The 13,065-nt window shown below is 42.1% G+C and overlaps 1 protein-coding gene across 1 annotated transcript; it reads right to left on the bottom strand.

Moving 5' to 3' along the window:
* Positions 1–8,294: 8,294 nt before the first annotated feature.
* klf17 (Kruppel like factor 17) lies at positions 8,295–12,309 on the bottom strand. The gene is made up of 3 exons (XM_085983097.1): positions 11,888–12,309; positions 9,909–10,947; positions 8,295–9,472 (listed from the first exon to the last, which is right to left on the bottom strand). The coding sequence occupies exons 1-3, from the start codon at positions 11,972–11,974 to the stop codon at positions 9,297–9,299; spliced, it is 1,302 nt and encodes a 433-aa protein (XP_085839223.1). The 5' UTR covers positions 11,975–12,309; the 3' UTR covers positions 8,295–9,296.
* Between the last annotated feature and the right edge of the window lie 756 nt (positions 12,310–13,065).

Here is a 13,065-nt window from a genome sequence, read left to right as displayed (position 1 = left end):
TAGTATGGGTGAGCGAAGTACAGAGATGCCCAGAGGATTTCTCCTGTAGGAGCTGGAGAACTGCTTTCAATTAAAAAGTTTGGTCAATCAGTTCTTATCGCATCAGTGTGCCTTGCCATGCATCAGCCAGGCCCACTGCTCCTTCTGCCTCTTCCACCTTCCTCCTCTTCTTCCTGCACTGCAAGAAAGGGTGCAGACTTCCCTCCCGGCCCTCCGGGATGCATGGATTGCCCTCTTGTATTGGCAAAAGGGTGCAGAACAAAGCAGATGCAAATAATCTTTGAGATTTTATTGACTCCACCTAATCGGTCCAGACATTGGTGCTGCTACTTCAGTATCCCCATGGTATGTTCTATGAAAATTTGGGTGGAAGTGTGAGCCTTATTGTACTTTTCTTTTTAGCCTTGATCTGGGGGTTCTGAACTGGTGTCATTAGCCATCAGTCATCCGTGCATTTTTTCTGCTTCTTCAAAGAGTTGTGGCACCATCGTCTGTTATAAGATAAAAGCAGCACAGTTGCTGCCAAGTTTCTTGCAATTATTCAGTTCTAGAGATCCAAGACTACCTGGACATTGATGGAATTAAATCCTTTATGATTCATATATAGGCCACAGTATTGTTATTTGGCAATCTAATGGCAACTTGGGTGCCATAATTGATACCCTTCACTTTTGGGAGCCAAGCCACAGGGTAGAAGCGTTGGGCTCTCTTCAGTTGTCTTCTCTTTTTCATTGAGTAAGTGATGAACATGTTGCTCCTGACAAATGGGGCTGTATGGCCGACTAATCTGGCAAACGTCACCAGTAGCAGCTTGAAATGAGCCAGGGGCAAAAGAGCTTGATGCAATGGCGACTTTCACAGCAACAGGCAGGGCTGTCCTTGTGCTGGATGTTGTCTTCAGGTCAGCACTCATTATAAGACACATTTGGTAGCTGCTTCCTTGTTGAAGGATAAACTGTAAAAGCGGGTCTCTTCTGACATACCCAGGTAACTGTGCCTGAATCGGTTAACGTAGTCCCTGCGACATGTGTAGGTGGCACTTGCAGTGCCAGTGCACCTGCCTCTCCTCCCTCTACTTAAAGTCCTCTTTCTCCTCCAAACCCACAATCACTGACAAGGCAAATGGAATGGTCGGCACTGACTGCAGCTACAGAGGTGGGAGCCGAAGTGCTGCTTTGGGAAGCATGCACCATATGAGTTCTGAAGTAAAGCAAAGCAGCAGCAGGAAGCAATGTCAAAAAGGGAGTTCACAGTTCAATAACTGAAACAAGAAACAGCTGTCAGAATGCAACTGTCAGTAATATAGTAACCTTCCTTTAAATGTTGGGGTTCTTTAATGAACAGCTAGCAAACATCCCAGCACTCACTTGCCCCACCTGTGACAGAGACTGTAGGTCCCGCATTGGACTAATCAGTCACCTGCGAACTCATTTTTAACATGGAAGCAAGTCATCCTCGGTTCTGAGGGACTGCCTAAGAAGAAGAAGACGACTCACTTTAATCAGGTGCTCAATGAATCGAGCGCTACATTGCAAAAAGACACCGGAATTGTGCTTGGGATTGAGTAGCATGCATTAACCTAATTGTCTAGTCATTAATGAGCCAGTGCATGACAGAAGCGCTGCCACAAAAACTGCCAAAACTTTTCCTTCAACAGAATCAGGAATTCAATGCCTAGTGCACTGAGGCTTCACTTCCTGATTCTGCAGCAGAGGGACAGTGCCACAAGCACGCCACAGCCCAATCAGCCCTAATATATATCACAGCGCCACAACCCAATCAGCCCTTATATATCACAGCACCACAGCCCAATCAGCCCTAATATATATCACAGCGCCACAAGCACGCCACAGCCCAATCAGCCCTAATATATATCACAGCGCCACAAGCACGCCACAGCCCAATCAGCCCTAATATATATCACAGCGCCACAAGCACGCCACAGCCCAATCAGCCCTAATATATATCACAGCGCCACAAGCACGCCACAGCCCAATCAGCCCTAATATATATCACAGCGCCACAAGCACGCCACAGCCCAATCAGCCCTAATATATATCACAGCGCCACAAGCACGCCACAGCCCAATCAGCCCTAATATATATCACAGCGCCACAAGCACGCCACAGCCCAATCAGCCCTAATATATATCACAGCGCCACAAGCACGCCACAGCCCAATCAGCCCTAATATATATCACAGCGCCACAAGCACGCCACAGCCCAATCAGCCCTAATATATATCACAGCGCCACAAGCACACCACAGCCCAATCAGCCCTAATATATATCATGAAATGTGTTTTATATATAAAAAACTAATAAATTATACAATATCAATGACACATGATATTCTGTATTCATTCAAAATAAATATATTATATACTCTATATAATAGATAAAATATATGGTTAAAAATTACACTTGTATCCCATATAAAGAATAATGGATAACTGAGAATGATGACAATGTGATACTCTCATATTAGAGTTCAGATTATGCTATCAATCCACAAGAACAAACCTCAAGGGGTTTATAACCATCATCTTTGTAATCACTCTAGAATAGCTGCTGTCTGTTATAATATACACTGTGAAATTCATGAAGTTGGTTTTTTTCATTTTTTGGACCATAACTTTTGCTGTAGTGGGTGATCTGGCAGATATAGATGTCTAGTGCACATTGTAGCATTGGAATTTGATCATCTTCATGCTAAATGTGATCTAACTACAGCAAATAAATTGAATGAAAATCATCAGTTACTGAGGTGTGTGTGTTATAAAACAGCTTTTATACTGCATACTTTGTGGTCTTTGGGCCATCGCGGAATTCCTACCTACTGTAATTGGTCTTGTTTCCAGGACTTCATACAGTTAAAAGTCCAGTTTCCGATGAATCAAGTTCTAAGCATTCCATTACTGTATTTCCAAACATCTGACCTGTACATCACGAGCACATCCACAAAGAGGTGCTATTGCACTGCAGTCAACGCAATGTGGCACGTACTACCACCTAGCCAGAGTTTTTCAATAGTGTTACTTTTTAAACGAATACAGTCATAAATCTGTATCTAAATCAAATTATTTAAAATTAAATGGTGAACTGTGACAAATTTACATGGTGGAAGTAAATTGCCACTTTAAAAAAAAAATTATTTGTGAACACACTTTCTAAAATTGATTTACAAGATTTCTGCCAATATTGTTGTATAACGTAATTAGAGGATGAATGATGTAATTTGCATAAGTTATTAAATTATACCAAATCGACTTTGTTTATTTTCAAGTCAAACCTTGTTACAGCTTACGTGATGTAGTGGTTCACAATGCTTTTCTTTCATGCAGCCAATCCTATATCCAACCTACCGATACAGGGTACAAAAAGTAACTTGTATAAGTTAATTTACACTTTAATTTTCCTTCTTATTCCGATGGGAAAAGGCGTCGCCTTCTCCCTGCTAGCCCAGCTCAGTTTGGGAACTTACTGCGTGGATAATTGCAGGTGTGATCAATTAAACATGTCACGTTTCAGCATCTTGTCTCAGAAACAACAGGAGACTGGCAACTTGATGAAAGGATGAGCCACTGAATGATAAACCTTTTAAAAAAAAAACGAATTGATAAAAAGAAATGTGTTGCTTTTTAAAATTACAAAATAGTGCAGACCTATATATAGTATTTAGAGTGCTGGTTTACCGTTTAAGGACATATGGGCCGTATTTTGCGACCCCTACGGGTGTGTACGAGGTGTGTACGCGCCCGTAGGGGCGGCGCCGCGCAAGTGCCGGATTTAGGCTTGCGAAGCGCATGCGCTGAAACCCGGCACTTGCGATCTGTCAAGAATCTTCTTGACAGATCCTCCGCATCCCTGGGAAAAGGGCTTCAGCGGGTGGAGAGTTGCGGTTTTTGCCCAACTTCCACCCGCTGAAAGGCCGGGGAAGTCTTACGCCTGGTAAAAAGACTCCGATCGCAAATTCAGGCACATTACCTTGACTTTAGTTGTTGAATTATGAGTTATTGAATTATGAAGTGATCTACCCTGTGGTTCAATGATTTTATCCAGTGAGTGGCTGAGCCATTCAGGTCAGGAAGGCTCCAAGTTTGAACCCCAGTCTTTACAGAGTTTGCTGCTCTCAGCTGGCGGGCTACAATTGCCCTCAGGTTTAGTGAGGAGAAAAATCACACAATGCTTCTGCTCTTGATTACTATTTAATGGCCATTACTAAAAGTGTGTACTGTACATGTATTATTGGTTGGAACATAGGAACAGGAGTAGGCCATTCGGCCGCTCGGGCCTGTTCCACCATTCAATTAGATCGTGCCCGAAGTCGATCAATCTCAGTTTTGAAATTGACTCCTAGCCTCAACTGCTTTTTGGCGGAGAGAGTTCCAGATTTCCACTACCATTTGTGTGAAGATTGAGGACAGAAATGAGCCCAGGGAGTTAAATGAATTGCCAACACTCCCACTCAGGGTCACACATTAGGTGAGGTATTTGGAGGCAACTTGCGTGCATAGAACCGTGCTTCAGCAAGGAACCATCTTCAGGAGTGGAGGAGAATGGAAAAATCTGGCGAAGACAAATTGGAGGGGAGGTATACATGTATTAATATGGCAACAAAGCTTGAGAAAGCTGTCTAAAAATAAAGCTAAGTACCTTTACATGACATTTTAAAGTTCTGTAATAAAGCCCTATAGAAATTATTGCGACACTAGAGGAGTTATTGAGAAATCATACATTTTTATTATTACTGAAGATCATTTACAATATGAATTATGAAAATTATGGAATATAGAATATTAAATTATGGGATTTTAATTCCATAGTCTATTATTGTTGGGCTTGCTATTTATTTATTATGTATTTGCTTCTGTATTAGGTATACTCTCTATAAATTATACCAAATCTACATTGTTTTTTCACGTCAAACCTTGTTGTAGATTAAGTGATGTAATGGCTCACAATGCTTTACTTTCATGCAACCAATCCTACACCCAACCTGAGAGCACTTGATACCAATACAGAGTACAAAAAATAACAAAACATTTTAGACCCTAGCACTAACATCCCTCATTTTGATAAACAGAAAATGAACTACCCCTTGCAAAAAAATATTCTACAGTGAGCCTTAAATGAACACAACATAGTTCCTCTAGTTAACCCTTTGAAGTACTATTTATGCTTTTAATCATTTCAAATACAAGCTGATGTATTCTCATTTAATTACAAATTAGGATTAATTAAAGAATGATTCTATGGTACATTCGTTATGAACATTGACTATTAGTAGTATTGACAGTGATTGAATTACTGCCAGTTATAAACTATATGACATATAGTTTATTATTTTTAATAATACTGATATAATATTCTTTATTTCCTTTTCTCACCACTTTAATGCCCATGTCTTTTTAACTTAAAGGCCCAGAAATTGCAGTCGGCGGCGTAGCTATGGAGTACGCCACCGACCTGCGAAAAGAATACGAACTTACCTGATGAGGACCCTCCTTCCTGAACTTGCTCTCTGATGCTGCGCACTGTAGGGCAGCGCAATGGCCCACGGGTCCTCGGGACACAGCGTGTGCGGAGGTGTACCTGGGATCACGTGGGCCTTGTGCTCCAATCAGTACACCGAAGGGAAAGTGTCTCACTCCAATACTGGTAACTTTCTTTATATTGCATTTCACCTGATTGTATTTTCAGAATAATTATAAGGACTAGCAGAATAAATAGTTATAAAATGACCCGCTCACTCTCTTTCTCACACGGACCCACCTAAAAAAATGATTTGGGAATTAATTCTTAAATCTAATTTAGGAATTCGAGTTCTGATAAATCGTTGAAACTCTGTGAGATTTCATATAAAATAACATGGACAGGTGATACAAACATAAACCCAAAAAGATCTGAAAAATCTACATTAATCATTGGAGGCGTTTTGGACAATTTTACAATTCATTACAATTCATTCCGGAGCTATCTAATCACTTTACGCTGATGCAAACAACCCCTGTGCCTGTGTGCATCAACCGTAACATTTTCGGACGCAATGCTGGGCAGTTGGTGGGCAATTAGCCCAACTCTCCACCAAGGCGTACCTTGACAGATCGCAAGTTCGGGATTTAGCGCATGTGGAAATCACGAACTTGCGGTCAATTTCAAAGGCGGTATGACTTGCGTACTCTCAGAGTATGATGTTATTCCTACCGCAAAATCTGCCCCATAGTGTTAACTCCCTACTAGGTAACCACTATTCATGAAGTGAGTCTTGACAGTGGGGAAGGCAGCAGATAGATGCATCATTTGAAGTCAAGGTTGCTCCAAAACAAATAAAAAATGACTTCAATTCTACTTTATGACACTTGACTAGAAGCGTAAAAGATAAAGGAAACATCTTCATATCCTTAGGATTGTAGAAGATGCTTTACAACAAATAAAAGACTTTTGCAGTGTAGTCACTGTTGTAATGTAGGAAATGCAGCAGCCAATTTGTGCACAGCAAGCTCCCACAAAGAACAGTGTGATAATAACCAGATAATCTGTTGTTTTAGTGATGTTGATTGGCCAGGACCCTGGGGATAACTCCCCTGCTCTTCTTCCACATAGTGCCACCTGAAAGAGCATCTCATCCGAAAGATCGTGTCTGACAGTGCAGCGGAGCTCCCTCAGTACTGCACTGGAGTGTCAGTCTAGATTTATTATAGTCCAGACTTGAACCCACAACCTTCTGATTCAGAGGCGAGAGCGCTACCAACTTTGTCACCGCTGACACTGGTCAGAATTGAACAGAATTTTTTTTAAATTCTGTGCGTTCTTTTGTGCTTTTTAAAAATTATTCCTGAAGATAATTTACAATGTGAATTATGAAAGAAACTGTGCTTGTTGAGGTGAGGAATGTTGATGCCGAGAATGGAACACCCATGAATTCCCTTTTTCATTTTCTCCGTAACTGACGACCTGCTAACCAAATTACAGAGACACAAGACTTGTGACATTTTGTTAATGATGACGAAAAACGGGTATTCTCCCCTCTTTTTTTTAAAGAGGAATTTTACCTTCACCGCCAAAGCAGTGCTGGATCTTAGCCCCCAACACCCCGAGGTGAGATATAACACTGGCCAACAACCCCGTTTACCTCAAAACTTCAGCACTGCACCCTTACTGTACCAGAATTGATTTATCAAACACCACATAGCGATTTTATAGCCTTTCTGAATTATATTGGCAATTTAGTGCCAATTAACATTGAATCGTAGACAGTATCGTGTTATGGTCACATGCTTAATATTAACCGGGTTGAATTTGCCCAAATATATTCCGCATCAGACCTTTTCTGCCAGCGGTCAAAATATTCACCCCATCAAATCTGCACTGCATTCACATTTAGGAGCCGCAGGCCAAAAGATAGTGTGTAAACCCACTGTATCGCCACGTCCTCATTTATTAATTATATATATATTTTTATTTTATATGTGTGATTAATTCGAAAACTGCTTGAGACATCCGCTGCTCTCAAGGTCAAAGACGCACAGAAGTTTTTCGCCACAAACCGCACCCAGAATAATGCTGATACACCAATTCCTGTCTGGCTACTTCTGAGAAGTAAATACTGCAGAATCTGTAGAACAAGATTATATTATATATATATGGTATTAAGGTTCCATCAGAGCTTCACTTTTAACTAAAAACATTTCTATCTTTCCGTCGCATCTCCTACCGAGCCGATCAAGTTAATCCGACCACACAGTGGGCGGAATCGCCTCTTGCGTAGCCTCGTTGGAGCGGGTGACAATGGCATTTTAACAAAATGTTGAGTTAGCTTCGATGCAGATCAGGGCCAGTCCGGGACAAGTGGTGTGTCCATGCGCCTACCTCTGTGAAACTGTTCAAAGTAATCGATGCATTTAAACATTGGATGGGAACTCGCAGTGATCAGAAATCCTTCGTGGATTGACTCATTTAATTTAATTCATGTATACATATAATAAAACGTGTGTATTAATGTGTATATAAAAATACGTGTATATAAATAATAAATGTGTATATATATATAATCTTTATTGAAATACTTCCAAAAAAAGTGAAGGGTGTTGGATGTTTTCGAGCTGGTATAAAGATCTGACAGGAGTTCACTGTTTTTGGAAACATGTCCTGCTAGGAAAGGGGCTGCATTGGAGAGAATATTGAAGAGAAAGAAAATAAATCAGCCCCCCCAACAGATCAAACCGTTTGGGATCCCGCCCCCAGCCTTCGTCTATACAAACCATATTTTCAACAAAAGAAGCGCAAACAAATGTCTTTTTTACACTTTATTTATAATTATATATATAGTCCAAAAAAAACACGAATACAAAGGATGCATTGGAGATTCCCGGTGATGATGTCTTAATCGCTCGCACTAAATCACCAACAAACCTCCCAGCAATGAACAGCAGTTAGTTCCAGTGTTTAGATAACTCGGTGTCAACAGTAGGACACCGATTACGAACGAAACACACACATACATATTGCACTTTGAACAGTTTCTTTCGTTCTTTCAACACCGTCTGCATAAAACACGTCATGTTCCTTTTATGTTGAGAACTGTAACAATGAAGTGAGCCATACTTTGAGAACTTTAATTTTTTGTCGTTTTAGTTACTTTAGAAAGTTTTTTTTCAAGTATATTAAAAAGGAGCTGTTGTGTTTTCTTTATACAATGCAAACTAAACAAAAACAAAAAGAATAGAGAGAGAGAGAGAGAAAAGTTCAACAACTTCATCCAAGGCAGTACCTGGGTTATTTAAACATCAAAAACTTAGTGCCAGTTTGAACCAACGCCCGCCCCTTCCAAACAAAAAAAGGTTCAAAACAAATGTATTCTCGTTTAGCTTGTCTTCTGTTAAGTGACTGTCCATATAGCAAATAAGCTCCTGTACAAGAAATTCTGCAATAATACAGCTTGGAATTGCAGTATAGTTTTGCTTCATTTAAATCTGCTTGCGAATTCAGTTTCAATCCAAACAATACAGGCTATATACACATTTAATGTACAACTGGGTCCGGCCCTGTGTCTTTGGCATAAAAGCCTCCCCCCCACCCATCTCCCTCCAGCTGAGTTTATTGTCTTCAGTTGTAATACTATTTTCTCTGGAAGACATATCAGGGTGACAAGAGTTTGGTTTTTTAAATACTAGGTAATAATTTAGTGCTACTTTTTTTTTAAAAAGATCCCTTTATTATATACATAAATTAGTCATTACCCAGTATCAAAATATTGTAAATAATATGATCTGTATAAATAGTGTGTCCTCGCTGTCTACATGTGCCTCTTCATGTGCAAGGCAAGGTGGTCAGATCTGGAGAACGCCCTCTCACACAGGTGGCACTGGAAGGGACGGTGGCCGGTGTGTTTGCGATAGTGGCGAGTTAATTCGTCGGATCGGGCGAACTTCCAACCACAGCCTTCCCAGTTGCAGTGATACGGCTTCTCGCCTGGAGTGACAGACACAAAAACAAGAAAGTTAGTTCGGAAACTTTTCAGAACCCAATTCCCAAAACACTGACCACAACTTAAATAACAGCAAAAAGAAAACTCTTGGTAAAGTTTCTATTAACGTTTCTTTTATTCCTTCGTAAGCTATAGTGTGTCATTTTATATTAGCCCAACAACTGTCGAAATAATTTCCCCCACCGTGCCTGCTTATCTTTCAATGCAGTTGACACTTCACAGGCATTTGCTCTGCTCGATACTGTACACACATGTCTAACTTTGTGAAACTTTGTTGAAAGATGTCTCAGAATGCCTTAAATCTGTTTTTTTGGCAGCTGCATTCTAGTGTATTAACATCTCCGTTTTCAAATAACTTCTGATTTTCTAAAAATGACCAAGTGCTGTGAAGGGTTTGGGCTCCTGCTGGGAGCTGCTCACCTGTGTGAGTCCTCATGTGCGCCTTGAGGTGTGAACTCTTGGTGTACATCTTGCCGCAGCCCGGGAACTCGCAGTTGTGAGTGGCTGTGCGTTTCCTCGCCCACGATCTACGGCCCCTCTTGGGCTTACTGTCATCCGGGGGGCCCACGGAAGAATAGAAGTCCAGGAGAGGCGATGATGGCGGGGTCAGCATCATTCCGTGCATGCCTGCGTGGACCTTCAGAGGATCTCGGTAGACGTTGAACTGTCCGTGAAACTGCGCCGGTGCATGATGACCATAGTGGGGCGGGTAGGCGCTGGCTATCTGGTACTGTTGTGGCACAGACATGTGGGAGCGACGGTGCATCTCTGGCATTGGCTGGCAATCCTTGGTCGCTATTTGGCCCGAAGGCACTGAAAGGGGGACTCGGTGATGACCAAAGCTTTGGCGGTGGAGGTGCTGTTGCTGGTGATGGTGCATTGGAATCAGGATGGGTTTCTGGTCGATCATTGGCCCCATGCATTCTGAAGGAGATCCCGCAAGCATGCAGGACTGGCCAGACTGTGGCTCTCTCTTGATCTTATGTCCCATGTGGTGAATATGGTCCATGGGGATGGACCTTTGGATGGAGGTGCCCATGTTGGGAGATCTCAGCTCGGTGTATTCTCTTCTTTCCATGGCAGCCTGATGAAGTTCGCAGGCGCCCGAAAAGCTGGTTGGCAAATCCGGGGTGAGCAGTTCGGCGACCAGGCTTTGGTTTGGGCTCCCTGCAAAGTTGTTGCTTCCATAGTTCTTGGAGGTAGGGTAGGAACCGTCGCTGTCATAGACGGTGCTGCAGCTCTCCGGGGTCTCCGGCAGAGGGTACGTTGAATGGTGCGCTCCGGCGCTCCTGTTCTCAGAACCCATCGTATTGGACAAAATAAACTCCAAATCCACGAATTTCCCCAACTCGTCGTCTTCTTTTTTGACGGAAGGATTTTCAAGTGAGTTGAAGGCAGCGTTGTTGACGGGTCTTACCTGGTAGCCACACTTGGAGATGGACTCGTCAACTTTCCATTTCTGTTGAAACAAAAAAAACGAAAGAATTAGTGGGTTTAAAACAAATTGCGGCTGTGCTGTAGAGGGCAGCTCCTCCACTCAGTATTCCTCGAGGAAACTCGCAAACGTCGTTATTTGATGCAAGGATCTGACCAAACCCGCCGAACCAGTTTGTTCTCCTTCAAGGGCCCGTTTTTATCTATCCAGTCAATTCACAGGAGTGGAGATCCATGACTGTCAGAACTCACCTGATTCATGTTCTCCACTCCACTTCAACAGCATTCCTTATGTTAATTCACTTTACACAAAAGTTGGAGAGCAAACTCTTTCGCTTCCTTTTAGATTCATTATTCATCCTCAGAAAGGTGTAAGCGATGGCATATATCTGTTTAACGCCCACTCCAAATCGGTGGCCATCATTCTTTTCAAAGTTTTTTAAACGCTGATTTCAGAATGTGTCAATTTACCCTTCTACCCAGCACTGTGCCGACAGACAGTGAGAGATGCTGACAAGTTAATAGCACCTTACATTAAGAGCTATGCATTAATTGAACTGTTGCACGCAATACTGCTAAAGATTAAACCGCACTTAGGAGTTAAGGACGGAAGTAGACAGGTACATACTGCTTTGATTGTGAAATATTTACCTGCAACGATCTACATGAAAGACAGTAAAATAGTTCACAGCGGGCGATGTTTAGCTTCCCTATAATTTTATTACAATGTGGCTTCGTATAACCCGCAGATTAGTAAAAGTTGACAGGTTAAGATGTTGTAAAAGCCGTCAATAATTGAAAGCAGCCTTGTTTTAACACAAAATGCAACTAACACGACCTACAGATTAAACAAAGTTTAAGAAACTGTCCCACTAAAATAAAGTTTAAAACCCTCCACACGCGCCAGGGGAAAGTCAAAACCTTTCACACACACACACATATCCCACCAAGTTTCTAACACTTACGTTGATTATCTCGGCTTGTTTTTGCCCCAAAGTCTCATGATTGGCAAAGGTGGCGATTGAAGGAAGCATAGCGTCTGCCAGGGCCATTGTTGCTCCCTCGACTGAAGAAAGTCTTCGCAACAAGGGCCAGGAAGACAGAATCTGGCTTCTTGTTCTTAATTCCAACGAGTAAAGCTGTTTTCGGTTTGCGAGTGTGTGAAAAGAAGTTTCTGTCAGAGTAATCAGTTCAGGACTGTTTCACCAACCCTGGGAGCGGGGCTTGTTAATACTCTTCCTTCCATCTGATTGGCTGTAAAGCCAATCAATATTAATAAGCGCGATGAATAGCTAATTAGAAATCATCCAATCCCGAGTGGCCAGCTCCAAAAAAAAAGACGCTGCAACAACCCACCCCCTCTTCCAATGACCTTCCGAACTATAATTGTTGGGGCTCTAGGTCATGAATATGAAGCAGCTGAAGTGGAGGGCGGGGGAGTACAGTAATGATTGGTTGTTCCTTCCCTTCAGGCTGTCATTGGTACCTGAGGAGTTAAGTTGTTTTTAAAAAAAAGTTATAACTTTGTCCAATGGTGTCGCTAATGTCACAGAAAGAGAGGCAAGCACGAAGACTGAGCTAAATTTAGTGTTGGTATAAAAGGGGCTTTGGGGGGAAGCAGAGAGTGGAGTCCACCCAGAAACAGCGATTGTCTTACTCCAGGGTTATTGAAACCGCCGGAGCGGCCGCAAAAGCCAAACACGAGCGGTGTAGTTGGAGTCAGGTTCTGTGTGAAATTCCAAGAACCTTTCATGACATACCTTCAAGCGCCGTGTGCAGACTGAAATTTACATCTTCGCAGTCAGCTTTCGGCAGCCAGTGTCTGGATGCAAACACCGATACATTTGGGTTTAAACAAATTCAATGGTGTTACGTATCCGATTCAAGGTAGTATTTTGGTTACATTTTTAACCCCCCCCCCTCCCCCCACCGCCCCAGGCACAGAAAGTCAAACGAATGGCCACATATAACCCTTTTTAACAATACTATATCTGCAATATTTGTATCCGCGTTCGTGCAGGTCAGTTTCAGTCTATCGAACGTTATTAAACCTCTAACTTTATTGTGAGATTGATTTCATCCACACACACAAATACACACCCCTGTAACAAGGAGGCAGTGCACCCTTCAGAAGTCAGGGTTA

Source organism: Somniosus microcephalus, chromosome 3 (genome assembly GCF_052327205.1).
Source record: "Somniosus microcephalus isolate GS21.2 chromosome 3, FLI_Smic_1.0, whole genome shotgun sequence".
NCBI lineage: Eukaryota > Metazoa > Chordata > Chondrichthyes > Squaliformes > Somniosidae > Somniosus > Somniosus microcephalus.
The sequence above is the reverse complement of the archived record's forward strand: the minus strand, read 5'-3'. Positions and strand labels throughout refer to the sequence as shown.